Source organism: Staurois parvus, unplaced genomic scaffold (genome assembly GCF_062004578.1).
Source record: "Staurois parvus isolate SC_StPar_1 unplaced genomic scaffold, SC_StPar_1.0 ptg000636l, whole genome shotgun sequence".
NCBI lineage: Eukaryota > Metazoa > Chordata > Amphibia > Anura > Ranidae > Staurois > Staurois parvus.
Window position 1 is genome coordinate 10611254 of NW_028318432.1, and position 15920 is coordinate 10627173.

Below are 15920 nucleotides of genomic sequence, written 5' to 3' on the forward strand. Positions count from 1 at the left end.
GAATTTTTAGCTACACCCCAGTTCCAATTTTGGAGCTCTGGAATTTGGAAATGGTGAGTAGCACAGACAAAACTTTGGCTCACAGAAAAAGAACACAATAGTTCAAAACACACACACATGCTTGAGTTCAGCTTTAAAGAAAACTGTTCTATAATACCTACTGTTAAAGCTGAACTAAACCAACTCATTGATTTAATTGTTTCCCAAAGCAGTTATATTCAAGGTATGCCATGAATAATAACTCCGCAGGGATGTGCAATTCATATCACCCGATGCTTGGGACGTGCAGTTTTTGCCTTTGGTAGTTTTTTTTGCCTTTAGCCCTGCTGTGGGTTCACCTGTCAGGTGGAAGCATATGGGCGGCAGCACTGCCGCCCGATTGAATCCACGCAGCCCACAGTGCCAGCCTCTCCCCCCAGTCCGCTATATGTCTCAGGCTCCGCTTGCCCATCTGCGAGCCCAGGACTGGTTTAGTGGGTACCAGCGGGATGTGGTATAGGGGAGGGAGGAGAGTGGACACATCTGCTACCCTCCGCTTCTAGTCCTGACCAGTAAGTTATGTGACGTCACTTCTGGGCCCCCGTTTGGCAGATTCCTGGTCATTGAGGCCGGGAAAGAATGTAATGCGGTGCGATGTGCACTGCATTACATTTAGGGGAGCACAGGGGAGATATCCAGGGACTATTAGACCCTGGATGTCTCAAAAAATAGAACCTGTCACCAAAAAATCATCACATAGGGGACTTTTTGTCCCCTACGTGATAAACATTTTTTTTTTTTTTAAATGGAAGTTATACCCAAGCATATAACCCCCCTCAAATTTTTCAAGGCCCCCACCCCCACATGTATGCACACACAAATGTAAAAGCACGCTCTGGGGCGCCTACACATGAAAGCGTTGATTGCGATACACGTTACATATCACCATGCACACCAGAATAAGAGCAATAATTCTAGCACCAGACGTCCTCCGTAACGCTAAACCGATGACCTATAAGGAGCTTTAAAAGCACCACCTTCAGAAAATATAGGGTACAAAAGTTTGTTGCCATTTCATGAGTGCACGCAAATTTAAGATTTGACATGTTGGATATCTATTTACTCGATTGAAACCTCGTCTTTAATATTTTACAAAAAATTGGATAATTTATTGCTTTTTGTGCCCCAAAATGAACTTAAGTGTATTTTTTACTGAAAGTTTGCATTTCCTATACTTTTGTGATATCATGTGACATAAAAAATTTAAACTACCGCTATTTTATTCTCTAGGGTCTCTGATTTCAGAAAATATATAATGTTGGGGGTCATTTTCAGGCCTTAAATGATTTTTTAAACGCGTGCAAAAAAAACAGCTCTGGCAGCGAAATGGATAAAGGATAAGCCCTTTCCTGACAAGCACCCAATCGGTGCTCATTACACTGCAAGGTCTCTCCTCTCCCTGCTTGTCCCCGGGTGTGGTGCTGGAGACAGGCAGGGAGGGGAGGAGGAGATAAACAGTGCAATGTTAAAAATATTAAACATTTAAGTTGCCATAAAGCCCATTTTGTTTTTAAAAGCCCCAGACATTACTTAAAGCAGATTTAAATACGGTTTTGGTTAAAATTTATGTTTTTTTTTATCAGGACGAGTAGATTGTCATGAGGGACAAGTAGATTCGTTTTTTTTCAAAAATTTCCACACACCTGAACTGTCACATTTACTTGTGTTCTCAACCAAACCATCAAGCCATCAACATGATCACTTGTTCAGCATCATGGCAACGTCAGATCAAACACAGGCTTAGATGGCAGCTTCCTTGGCCATAATAGATCGGAGGGTATCATTTTTAATGATACCTTCTTTAACAGTTTCTAGAGCTGAGACTCCTGCTAATATGAAAATTCTGATCTCCTAAAGCAAACACCCAAGATTTTTTTCTTGTCTAAGCCACAAGAGCCGTTGGATGCCACAAGAGCCATGTCTAGTCAAGTTTCAACTTCCACTATAGACAGTTATGGCGTGCAGATGAAGAACTAAACTTTTTTTTTTAAAACTGGGGCAGCACAGTGACTAAGTGTGTAGCACATCCGCCTAGCAGCTATAGGGTTGTTGGTTTGAATCCCAACCATGGTACTAGCTGCACAGAGTTTGCATGTTCTCTCTGTGCCTGCCTGGGTTACCTCCTACACTCCACAGGCATGCTGGTAGGTTAATTGCCTACTCTCTAAACTGGCCCTAGTATATATGAATGTGAATATACCATGATATACTCACCTCTCCAAGGCTCCTCCATTGCAACCCCCACCAGAAACACCCAACATAGGAGATCAGAAAAAAGTGATGACTAGTGATTGTATGCCAAGTCTGAGCACTACATCATGGAAGGAGGACACATAGGACAGGATGCAAAAGGACACAGTTTTGTTTTAAAAAAGCTTTTCTTGTAATGCCCATGTGGACCTAACCAAAGTGCTTTTACATAGAAAGGGTTGCAGTTAACTATGACATCTTCCTTAAAGCCTTTTGAGAATGTGAGGAGGCACAAGCAGTTATCTGGAATCCTACAATGACAATCACAAAGAGATATATGATGCTGGAAGCAACCCACCGCTGCTCCACAAATGGTTAGAATGGACCTTAAAGTGGTCGGTGAAGGCTGAGCGAATCCCTGACATCCCCGTTACAGAGCTGCTGTATGCAAGATGGTTTTATTAGCAGATAGGATCTTGTAGACTTCTGCACAGTCACACTTTGCAGCTATAAACATATCCCAGGACTCTGCAATACTCCTGAAAGGAAATGTGTCAAGACATCTGCCTTCAGGGCAAATCTGATCCAGCAACAAAACACATCAAAGCAAAGACGTGAGCCAAAATTCTTGTGAAAGCTACTGATCATTCTTCCTGCCAAGAAGATAAGATAGAGGCTGGAAAATCTTCCACAGCATGATACTCAACGGAACTATGATTGTCATCCAAATAAGACTGGGTGTTCTGATGTTGCAGAGTACAAAGAAACCTAACAGTGACCCCGCTATCATTATAAATAGAAAAAGTACAAGTAGTGTAGCTGTTGTCATCAAGCATTGAGCATATGGGTCACTCAACCCTGTGTACAGATGACACATACATGGCAACACCTATACCTCTCTTATGAAACTTTCCATTAATACTGGATTCTAATGAAACCAAAGAAGAAACCAGTGCTCAGTATGGCGCCAAGAAGTGTCGATACTTTGTTTCTTTGTGTCTTAGTGTGATTTTAACATCTTTCATTGAAGGTAGAACAGAAGACCAATTTTTAAAGCACCTCTATTGCAAGTTAAAAGGGCTTCCCTGCAATGTAATGGGAGAATTCTTACCCCTTCTGTCCCCTGTGCCACCAATCTCTGCTGTCTATAGAAGCTACACTGGCAGAAACGTCTTCAAAATCCAGTACACTTTAATGATGGGGCCCTATTCTTCCTCTTATTGACCGCAGACACTTTATAATTTGTTTTACTTCCAATGACCACCATGCCTGAGACATTCTTTACTCCAGCTGACACTAAGGTATTTTCTAATCCCACTGGCCAAAGTCTGGCCCCTACTAAAATCTGAAGGACAGTAAACTGACCCTTTGTTTAGAAAGTTTGGAGACCCCTGCTGTAAAACATTCTTGTAGATATATGTTAGCAGGAATCTTGTGGTTGACATATGTAAAAAAAAAAAGTGTAATAGAAACCAAAAAGAAAAGCTGCTCTTTTATTTTTCCTTGCATCCTTAGTGAGGAACTTCACTCTCTCACCAAAATTAATGTGTTCTGTAAAATGCCTCCAGCATTGTTTCAGTTTCTTCTTGCTGGAGGCTGACATTTTGCTGAAGTCCAGAGCCCCTGAGCAGTACTAAATCTTTAGGCCGTCGGCAGATCAGCCTCTATATTTTTGGCAAAGTGCTGAAAAATAGAGAGCAACTGAGCTTGTGCAGAGAAGGGTGAGACAGTGTATTTCTAGATTTTAAACAGTATAGACACTTATTTTTAATGTTTTACTTAACTATACCTGCAAAAGGGGCGAGCATGAAGTGACCTAGCTGGACTTAAAGTGTTACTAAACCCACAGCAGTAAAATCAGTCTGTATATGCAGTAAAGCATGCTTGTTATACTCACTGTGGAACCTTAGGGGTTAATCATCTGCAATGTGTAAAAAGGGAGATTGATCCTGCCTTCTATGATCTTCCCCTTCTTCCACAGTCCCAAATCCATCTGCTGATAGTACAGAGCCCTAGGAATGCACATGCTCAGTTTGTTGTGTATTGCTAGAGAGCTTTTTTTTTGCACAAGGCCAATCATCACTGTCCAGACAGAGGATAAGGTTTCATGCAGCCTCAGCGGGCAGTGAGAGGTGAATTCCTCCTACAAGCTTTAACCAGTGCGCGGCTGGACACTGACAGAAGTCACAAGACTGCTATATACTGTTGATGACAAAAGGTATTTAGCAGTTTTTATTTACCAAAATAATTGCATTTCCATGTTCTGTGTGCTGTGGGAGACCAGATATAATGAATGCAGGGTCCTGGGTTTAGTATCACTTTAATTTTCTGACTAAAGTTCCACTTTAACCTCCTCCCAACGATGGCCCCCATATATGCTGCCTCTCAGCCGGTGGGTTTTAATGCTAAGAGGCCGCATATATGTGGCCCTATGTAAACACTTTTCTGTGCTGAGAAAGTGCACCCTGCATGCTCCCAGCACAGTTACCGGTGGGGACAGGAATGCTCCTGATGCATACCTCATGTGATCAGAGTGGTCTCATGACCTGAATACCCGCCTCCAGGAAGGGGTTAAATAACATTATTGGGCTGCTGTGCTCAGATGCAGTGTACTTCCACTTTGAAATACGCTCACCGGCTACTTTGTTAGGTATACCTTGCTAGTACCGGGTTGGACCCCTTTTGCCTTCAGAACTGCCTTAATTCTTTGTGGAATAGATTCAACAAGGTGTTGGAAACATTCCTCAGAGATTTTGGTCCATATTGACATGAGTTAGGCTCCATGCACAGGGGGCGTTTTTTAATGCAAACATTAGCTGTGTAAAGTCATGTTAAAAAAGTGAGTTTTTCAGCCCTATTTAGCATTTGTGCATTAGCGTTCAGCGGCGTTTTGTCGCGATTAGTGGCGTTTTTCTGCGTTAGAGTGTTTTTACAGCTAAACGACTCCTCCTTTTTTTCCAGCCAAAAAACGTTGATTACAGCCTATGTGTGCATGGACACATAGGATAACATGCTGGGGGGTTTACTGGCTGTAGATAAAAACATCAAAAGCCAAAAACAGCCGCTGTAAAAACGTCCAGTGTGCATGAAGACCTAATGTTGCCTTTATATCATCTCGAACCAGTCTGCCCATTCTCCTCTGACTTCTGATATCAACAAGGCATTTTTCCTCCACACAACTGCTGCTCACTGGATATTTTCTCTTTTTCAGACCATTCTCTGTAAACCCTACAGATGGTTGTGCGTGAAAATCCCAGTAGATGAGAAGTTTTTGAAATACTCACATCAACCCGTCTGGCACCAACAACTATGCCACTTAAATCTGCTTTCTTCCCCATTCTGATTCTCGGTTTGAACTTCAGCAAGTTGTCTTCAACACATCTAGATACCTAAATGCATTGAGTTGCTGCCATGTGATTGGCTGAATAGCAATTTGTGTTACCAAGCAATTGAACCTAATAAAGTGGCCATGGAGTGTACATGGACATGTGTTAAGTTGTGCATTTTACAAAATTCCCAAACTGACTAGGAATGTTTTACCACGGCCATAATATGAGCCAGTCCCTCGTGGTTCTTAATGCAAGCACACATTGCTAGTATCCAGCTCCAGTACTACTTCCACCATGATCAGCCAATGCCACAACAAAATGGAATCAGCCCATCGCTGCACAAAGCTGCCTCACACCTGATGAATAGAAACAGTGCTGCCTCCTCAAACATTCCAAGTATTAATTCATATAAAAAAAGAGCCTGTCCAAATTCTCAATAAGAACATCCACCACACACTTTTTTTTTCCTAACGCTCTGGCACTACATTGTTTTTTAACACTGCGATCGCTTTGTTTTAAGCACAAGTAATTTGCCTCTTTAGATTTATAAAAACAGGCCATAAATCAGCCATCTCAATTTTCCAGTAGAAGCTTTCTCACTGTCTGAAATTTGCTGGCAGGCCCAAGGCCCGCGCACGGTCAGCATGTCAATCCACTCGCTCTATATATAGAAGGGGAAGTGCAGACCAAATTCCACAGACAGAACCAAAGAAATTCTTCAGGGAGACCAAAGGAAAAAATGTGAGCTACATCACAATTACTCCCTTTTCTCCTACAGGGCAAAGCCCGCCAAATAATCCCACATCCATTAGACTTTATGTTGCAGCATAATTTGCTTTTAATGAGTATGGAATTCCAGGCTGAATCTTAATTTCCTTCCCTTTGCCATGCTGCCCGGCAGCAGGTGTATTCCTATTTGTAATTAGAAAGTAGCCAAATCATTTTCAACTTCTTTAGATCTACAGCATCCAAGCACATTTCTGCTGAGACGTGAGATGTACGCATGTGGAAGGTCCTCTCTGGAAACGGCAAGACAGGTACGCCATACACATTACTTGTAAAATGCAGCTAATCTCATTACAATGCACTTCAATATACATCTGTTTCAGGCTATTCATAGGGATCCATACCTCCCAGATATAAAAAAGAGGGACACCTTAGCACAAAGTATGTAGTGAAAGGACACAACCCTGCCATGACCCCATGAATGTGGGCCGCAAATATTACACAAAAATACGGTTAACCTACAGGTTTTATTTTTTCATTACTATTTTTCATTTGTTCTTTTTTTTTTTAAATAGTTGTAAACCCTTACGTATACCCGGTGACGTGACTGACCTCAGGTGATGCATAGAGATGAAACAAATCCTCCTACATAAGCTGTACCTGTTTATCTACATCCATCTTTCCCCTACATCAGGGGTAGGCAACCTGCGGCTCTCTAGCTGTTGTGGAACTACATTTCCAATGAGGCATTGCAACATTACAAAACTGACAGTTACAGCTATGACTTGCAGAGGCATGATGGGACTTGTAGTCCTACAACAGCTGGAGAGCCGCAGGTTGTCTACCCCTGCCCTACATCCATTCAAAGTGCAAAATTTACATAAGATCTCTCAGTTCTAAAAAGCAGGGGATGGAGAGCTGAGGTTACATCAGTGAGGAGAGCTCTGAGGGCTGATTGGAGGGATGAGACACCCCCCCCCCCCTTACACAGCTTACAAGAACAGAGCTGATGCTGTCAATCTGCTGCAGATCCCTCCCCTGTCACCATTTTTCTCTTGGTGTCAGGAAAACTTGTCAGAATGAATTAGCTGAACCTATTTATCTACATCCATCTTTCCCCTACATCCATTCAAAGTGCAAAATTTACATAAGATCTCTCAGTTCTAAAAAGCAGGGGATGGAAAGCTGAGGTTACATCAGTGAGGAGAACTCTGAGGGCTGATTGGAGGGATGAGACACACCCCCTTTACACAGCTCACAAGAACAGAGCTGATGCTGTCAATCTGCTGGAGGTCCCTCCCCTGTCACCATTTTTCTCTTGGTGTCAGGAAAACTTGTCAGAATGAATAAGATGTGCCTATTTATCTACATCCATCATTCCCCTACAGCCATTCAAAGTGCAAAATTTACATAAGATCTTTCAGTTCTAAAAAGCAGGGGACAGAGAGCTGAGGTTACATCAGTGAGGAGAGCTTTGAGGGCTGATTGGAGGGATGAGACACACCCCCTTTACACAGCTCATAAGAACTGAGCTGATGCTATCAATCTGCTGGAGGTCCCTTCCTTGTCACCATTTTTTTCTTTGTGTCAGGAAAACTTGTCAGAATGAATCATGCAGATAGCAGAGGAACGAGGTAGCAGACAGACATGACACTTAGGTCTCTGCATGGAGACAAGTACACACTATAGAGGGATATGCTTTGTTCATATTATATGTCTGAGGTTTTCAACCACTTTAAATAACACACTAATTAATACAGAGCTGTCTTTATCAACTTTTTTACCCCACAGGAACCTTTTAAATAAATTTTAGGTCTCACGTAACCCCTGCTTAAATTAATTTATCGGGGGGTCAGTGGGAGTAGCCTCATTACAGTAATAGTCACAATGTCACTCTTACAGTCCAGCTAAAAAGATCATTATTATCATACTGCTGACTTTGCCAAGAGACATTGGGCACAGAACTGTGCAAGAATCCTTGGAGGTGAGGTCAATCAGCCACAACTCAAGGAACCTTTGGCAACCTTTGGAAGAACCCTAGTGCTCCTCAGAACCCTGGTTGAGAAAGGCTGATATAGAGATTGGATATTTTTTTTAATGCTGTACCCAGTGAAGTGATTGGCCTCAGGTGATACACAGAGATAAAACAAATCCTCCTACAAAAGTTGTACCTGTCTATCTGCAGTCTTCTCTTCTCTGCATCCATTCAAAGACCAACATTTATAAGCTTGTCTGAGACCTTAGAAAAAAAGGGGGCGGAGAGCTGAAGTTACACTCTATATCACAAAAATCATAAAGCAAAATCCTACCAGGTCCTACATACATATGCCTTTATAAAGGAGAGGGAGTACTCCACATAAGTACATAATATAGGGTCGTTGATTTGAATCCCAACCACAGCACTACCTGCCTGGAGTTTGCATGTTCTCCCTGTGCCTGCATGGGTTTCCTCCGGATACTCCAGTTTCCTCCCACACTCTAAAGACATGCTGGTAGGTTGATTGGATCTTGTCTAAATTTGCTCTAGTACAGTGGGGATCGAAAGTTTGGGCACCCCAGCTAAAAAGTTGTATTAATGTGCATAAAGAAGCCAAGGAAAGATGGAAAAAATCTCCAAAAGACATCAAATTACAGATTAGACATTCTTATAATATGTCAACAAAAGTTAGATTTTATTTCCATCATTTACACTTTCAAAATAACAGAAAACAAAAAAATGGCATCTGCAAAAGTTTGGGCACCCTGCAGAATTTATAGCATGCACTGCCCCCTTTGCAAAGCTGAGACCTGCCAGTGTCATGGATTGTTCTCAATCATCGTCTGGGAAGACCAGGTGATGTCAATCTCAAAGGTTTTAAATGCCCAGACTCATCTGACCTTGCCCCAACAATCAGCACCATGGGTTCTTCTAAGCAGTTGTCTAGAAAACTGAAACTGAAAATAGTTGACGCTCACAAAGCTGGAGAAGGCTATAAGAAGATAGCACAGCGCTTTCAGATGTCAATATCCTCTGTTCGGAATGTAATTAAGAAATGGCAGTCATCAGGAACAGTGGAAGTTAAAGCAAGATCTGGAAGACCAAGAAAAATATCAGACAGAACAGCTCGCAGGATTGTGAGAAAAACAATTCAAAACCCACGTTTGACTGCACGATCCCTCCAGAAAGATCTGGCAGACACTGGAGTTGTGGTACACTATTCCACTATAAAGAGATACTTGTACAAATATGGTCTTCATGGAAGAGTCCTCAGAAGAAAACCTCTTCTACGTCCTCACCACAAAAATCATCGTTTGAACTTTGCAAATGAACATATAGACAAGCCTGATGCATTTTGGAAACAAGTTCTGTGGACCGATGAGGTTAAAATTGAACTTTTTGGCCGGAATGAGCAAAGGTACGTTTGGAGAAGAAGGGGCACAGAATTTAATGAAAAGAACCTCTGTCCAACTGTTAAGCATGGGGTTGGATCAATCATGCTTTGGGGTTGTGTTGCAGCCAGTGGCACAGGGAACATCTCACTAGTAGAAGGAAAAATGGATTCAATAAAATTTCAGCAAATTTTGGATGGTAACTTGATGCCATCTGTGAAAAAGCTGAAGTTAAAGAGAGGATGGCTTCTACAAATGGATAATGATCCTAAACACACCTCGAAATCCACGGGGGATTACATCAAGCGATGTAAACTGAAGGTAATGCCATGGCCTTCACAATCTCCTGACCTCAACATAATTGAAAATCTATGGATAGACCTTAAAAGAGCAGTGCGTGACAGACAGCCCAGAAATCTCAAAGAACTGGAAGACTTTTGTAAGGAAGAATGGGCAAAGATACCTCAAACAAGAATTGAAAGACTCTTGGCTGGCTACAAAAAGCGTTTACAAGCTGTGATACTTGCCAAAGGGGGCAGTACAAGATATTAACTCTGCAGGGTGCCCAAACTTTTGCAGACGCCATTGTTTTGTTTTCTGTTATTTTGAAAGTGTAAATGATGGAAATTAAATCTAATTTTTGTTGACATATTATAAGAATGTCTAATCTGTAATTTGATGCCTTTTGGAGATTTTTCCATCTTTCCTTGGCTTCTTTATGCACATTAATACACATTTTTAGCTGGGGTGCCCAAACTTTCGATCCCCACTGTATGTGTATGTATGAATGTAAGTTAGGGACTTTAGATTGTACACCCCTTGAGGGTTAGGGACTGATGTGAATGTACAATATGCATACGTGTTATATAAATACCTGTAATAAATAAATAATAATAAAAATTTATAAAAAGGAGTTGTGCTCATACCTCCACCTGAATATAAAATATTGTGTCAAACACCCACAAAAGGAACATTTGGCAGATATAGCCAAAAATTGTTACCGACAGATATCGTTACAAATTTAATTTATTTTCTTCTCATAAAAAAGGGAAAAACACATACAAAAAGACATAAATACACCCAATAAAATACTAAATGTAATGTTCAATGACTGGTAAAGTATATCCAATTTATATCTATATGGGTAGCTTTACATGTAATATACTGTTTCATACCAAGATCATTACATCATATACTGATAAGAACTCTCAAGAAAATAGGGACAGCAATAGAAAGAAATGGCCACAAAGCAAGAAAGTAGCATGCTTGTTAATCTTTTATAGAGTCCATCCTCCTTAACATATACCTGCATTGAGAATGCTGGTGTTACAAATCTGATGGCATATTGTAGACAAGAAATAATGGGATTTTTTGTTACTCACCGTAAAATCCCTTTCTCTGAGTTCACTGATGAACACAGCCTCTTCTTCTTTATCCATTACCAAATAGGGTTTTATAGCCCCACCTACAGGAATGGGACACTAGGCAGAAAAAAACTCGGTACCTCCTATGGGCAGTCCTCTCTGGGCAAAAAACCTCTTCTTTGCTATAGATATCCAGTCGGTCACAAGCAGTGTCAAAGGAGAGGGGAGGGTGCCAAAGGAGAAAACTCCATAGAGGGGTGGTTGCTGTGTCCGTCAAGGAACTCAAGAGAAAGGGATTTTACAGAGAATAACAAAAAATCCAGTTTTCTCCTATGTTCATTGACAGACACAGCCTCTTCTTCTTTATCCCTTACCAAACATGGATGACCCCGAGCAGTGCCACAATGAGTGGTGGGCAAACCAACTAATGGAGAAAAGAAAAAACCCAGGCAATCTGCCAACACTCTGAACCATCCCAAGGTGTCTTAGTGGCCTGCAAAGCTTTTCAGCCAAAACTAGCATTGAAAATGCCAACACATCAACCTGACAGAACTTAGGAAACATGTGCACAGCAACCAGGTCGCTGCTTGCAACCATAATCAGGCTCCCTATGCCGAAACGCCCATGAGGCACTAACTGCCCTGGAGAAGAGTGCTGTACCAAGGAAGGGAGATTCCTGTCTCTAAACGGCACTCGTCAATTGTCTGCTGAATCCAACAGGAAACAGAGGCAGAAGAGGCCACAAGGCATTTTATCTGACTGTCCGTGAAAACCAGGAGAGAATCGAACCTTTGAAAAAAACAGCCGTCACAGAGAAGTACACGCCAAGCACATCGAAGAAGTGCAGAGCCATTTCCTTAGGAAGTGATGGCCATTGTTACAGAGAAGGAAGATTAATGTTCTCAGTCAAGTGAAAATCTGAAACCATCTTCGGAAGGGAGGAAGGGGAAGGCAAGAGCATCACCTTGTCCCTGTGGAAAACAAAAAAATCCCATGAAAAAAGCCATGAGACCACAGGTCTCAGCATAAGATCACGTCCATACTCCTGAAGATACTAAGCAGAACTGTTTTCTGCCTAGTGTCCTACTTCTGTAGGCGGGGCTATAGAACCCTGTTTGGTAAAGGAAAAAGAAAAGGCTGTGCCTGTCAATGAACGTAAGATAAAATGGACTTATGTCCTCCTGAATAAGGCCAGATAGATCCCAATGTTCCTTGTACATCAGAATCAAGGATTTAAAGTAGGTAGATTAGAAATCCCAGATGCTTAGCAGGAATAAACTCACTGAGGGGCCAACTGTGTTCCTGTATGTTCCTGCTCAGGGAAACTATTGGATGTAGTCCAGAGGAGGAAACAAAACTCTCATGAAGGTGTAGGTTGGCAGATAGTCACTTCATGTTTTCATTAACTTCCATCGCACAACTGGCCATTATTATACAGGAGCCATCCACATGTCTTCAAATTCGCTTGGTCATCACATGTTGGAAATGCACCAGCCAAAGGAAGAGATGGGAGGGAAGGGTGAATCATCCCCAACAAAGCATTTGCAGCCAACCTAAATTCAAAAAGGCTCAAATAATGTGCTTTTAATTGAGAAAAGTACACACTATATAGGATAAGCTTTGTTCATATTTCATGTCTGAGGTTTACAGCCACTTTAAATAGTACATTTTTATAATACATTATATATATATACAGTATATATTTCACCAAGAACTGTGGAGGAATTTGATATAGAGGGATTTGGTTCCAAAGGAGTGGCAGTCCCTACACATGAAGAACAGTTTGAAGCTATGGTGCCCTGTAAAATGATGTGGAGGCCATACAAGCACAGAACATGTTTTGGAGAGTGTGGAAGGATTACAGCCTTTATCAAAATGTCATTGCTATCTGTGCCCTGCTAGGGATATAACCTGTCAATAGCCGTCCTAGACGAGAATTGAAGAGAATCTCCAAAAAGAACATAAACTCATAAAATATGACTTTTGTGGACTTTAAAAAAACATACTGATGATTTGTCCCTACAGCGAACGAATCTTCTCAGGTTGCACCAGTCATCAAAACAGGAAATGGGGGAAATCTTCAAAGCAGGAACATAGACATCAGTAATAATCTGACAGATGATCTAACAATTACTTGTTCTATTCATAAATAAAGGAATGAAGGGAAATGTGGAAAGTGTTCTTTTATTAGTATCAGTGGAGACTGAGGAAAACCTTCCTCCTGTCTGCAGCAGAGTGATGACGTCACCTAAGCCTAGTCAAAGTCACTAATTGGAGCTCAGGAACTGTTTCTTAAATAATCATTACCCCATCAAGAGAAATTAATGTTTTGCCTCTAGGTTTATTTCACTAACTTTTAAATAAATTGTATTCCCAGTCATTTTCTTTGAAACCATTTACATTTACCATGTAAAAAATTGCCAGTCTCGTTGGTATTATACCCCTTCTAGACTGTATGTCATGTTTCCAGGGACATCCCACCTTTGTTTCCGGGGTTGTGGCCTTGCTGTTACCCTTATGCGTATATTTTGGACCTGTTCAAGCCTTTCATTGGTGTGGCGCAAAATCTCTGAAGTGGCCTCTGCTGTGGCAGACGCCCTAGTGCATTTGTCTATGCAATCTTGCCTACTGGGGGCCCATATCTCGGGAACACAGACTGAAGCTATGAGGCCAATTCACACCATCTGTATTTCTACCTTATGGGCCATTGCCCTTCATTGGAAATCACCCATGGTACCATTGGCCTCAGTTCTACGAAGAGTCGATGCGGTGATGCTCATTGAACAAATTCATTATATGTTACTGGATAAGATGCATTTATTTGACAGAAAATTGAATTTTTGGAAAATTCATAGACATCTACTATCTGACCAATGAATATTCATGATTTAAATGATAGTGTTTCTCTGTTGGTGGCCTTATTGCTCTGCCTACCTTCCAACCTACCTTGCTCATGTACTTAACTTTTATGCCTTACATGATTGTACCTTATTGGAATGAATATTACAGATGTGCCTTGTTTCTGTTGTATATTCTACTAAAGCTGTTATGCTGTTTTTGCAGTCAATTCCTTAATAAATAAAAACATTTGTAAAAATAAAAAAAAATTCCAGTATGTGTGTCTCTGCTTTGCATCACCTGAACTTCTGGTCAGGACACACACACTATGCAATTTGCACTGAAAGTTGATTTAAGACTACAAGTCCCATGAGTCCTTGCCCACCCATCACACTGTGCATGAAAGGCACTTGAATGGGCACAATGCTATGGATGCCATCCACACTACGCATGGCACCTAACCAGCGTGAGGAGAAGGAAACCTGCTGCACTGCGCAAGTGCTCCCTATGTATGGCAGTAAAGTGTTTCAAGCAGGGGCGGACTGACCATTTGGAAACTCGCTGCCCGTGGGCCCGGGGTCAGTAGGGGGCCCCATGAGATGCCCCTGGTACCTTTTCATAGGCTTTTATGGGTGTGGTTTGAGTGTGGTTGAGGACACAGGGGCCCCATGATCCCCTATTGCCCGGGGACCCCATGAGTTGTCAGTCCGTCTCTGGTTCCAAGGGGATCTGCAAGAAAAAAAGCCACCCTTAGAGGCAGAAATGGGTTACACTCTGCTTCAAATAGATAAAATTCTACAGAGAGTGAGCACAGGAAGGGCACTGGAAACATGCATCAACTTAAAGTAGTGTTCAACTCAAAAATGTAAACTTATTATATTGCATCCTCCCAATTTTCCCAAGTGGTGGCTGCAATCTGATTTCTTTTCTTTAGGCTTTTTTGCTTTGTTTTTCACATGCTGATCCAGCCAGTAAGTTCTGTAAACATTTCAAACCAAGTTTAGCAGACCAAGCTGTCCAGCAAAAGTTTTTTTTAATTATTTATGTATGTATGTGAAACCTTTATTCTAAAAGGGAAAAAAAAACAGTTGCTCTAGCTGTTTAAAAAGTGTTAGCTGGAGTTCAGCTTTATTCTATTAGTCAAGTCCATCCAATGCCTAGAACACACGATGAGAAAATCGAATGGGGAAAAAAAAACACATTCAGAGCAAATGTCCAATCTATTTGTTAGTACACAGCTTTTGAGTCCATCATGACAGTTCATGTAAAAATATCTGAAGGGACAAGCGCAAACATTTTTCTTGTAAGATAGCAGAACAAATGATTTTCATGTAATTGGTATAGTATTTTTACAAACCAAAAAATTCAGTGACCAAGACAGCGCATGCTTGGCTGCTTCCGAAGCTGTATTCTGTCTTATGAGAATTTCTGTAACTTCATTAACCTATTGGTTTTTGATATGAGACTAGCATAAATCTGCTAGTGCACCTAACACTACTCTCTCCTCATATTGACAATGCTGCTGTGCATAGGTGGCCCCATAGCTCCTCCAGTGGAGCTGCCCTAAGAAACTAAGTGTGTTGCTGGCCAGATCACCAGATGAAATTAAAGGAAACAGAGAAAACTAGTGCATCAAGCACATTTAAGAACTGGTAAACTTTTAAAAAATGCTGTAATATGTCAGTAAGCTATTAATGCACACTGTCCAGCATGGGAGCCTCCATATGAATTAGAGGCTCTCAGACTAGACTATTGAATTGTGGGGTTATGAATTAAATTCAGTATGGATGATGGGTTAGAAAACTAGGCTTTATGTATAGTGTGAGCCTGGATTTTATTGGCTTCTCCAATAAAATACTTGCATGCAATATCAAAAGAGAGCATGTCGAAATACTGTGCGACTTGGGCTTGCTGGATGGACTTTCAGACCTCGACTGAGTATGCTACTGCCCTGGGGAGACATTGAGGTGCTGAATATCTACCTATGCTCCTGTTAGAGATGGTACAGGGTGGAGGGCCCTGTGGTGTAACATGAGAAATGGGCCGACTGTTGTTTTCTGGAGGT

General features: G+C 41.4%; 1 protein-coding gene across 6 annotated transcripts in view; it reads right to left on the minus strand.

Moving 5' to 3' along the window:
* Positions 1-15920, minus strand: part of MKX (mohawk homeobox) — a 169966-nt gene that overhangs the window by 42888 nt on the left and 111158 nt on the right. For 3 of the 6 annotated variants that reach the window (XM_089693818.1, XM_089693816.1, XM_089693819.1), the window contains exon 6: positions 8456-8523. The exons of the other annotated variants lie outside the window; for them this stretch is intronic. In XM_089693818.1, coding sequence (XP_089549944.1) covers positions 8456-8523 — 68 coding nt within the window. The remainder of the gene's footprint in view (positions 1-8455; positions 8524-15920) is intronic. 6 annotated transcript variants of the gene reach the window in all.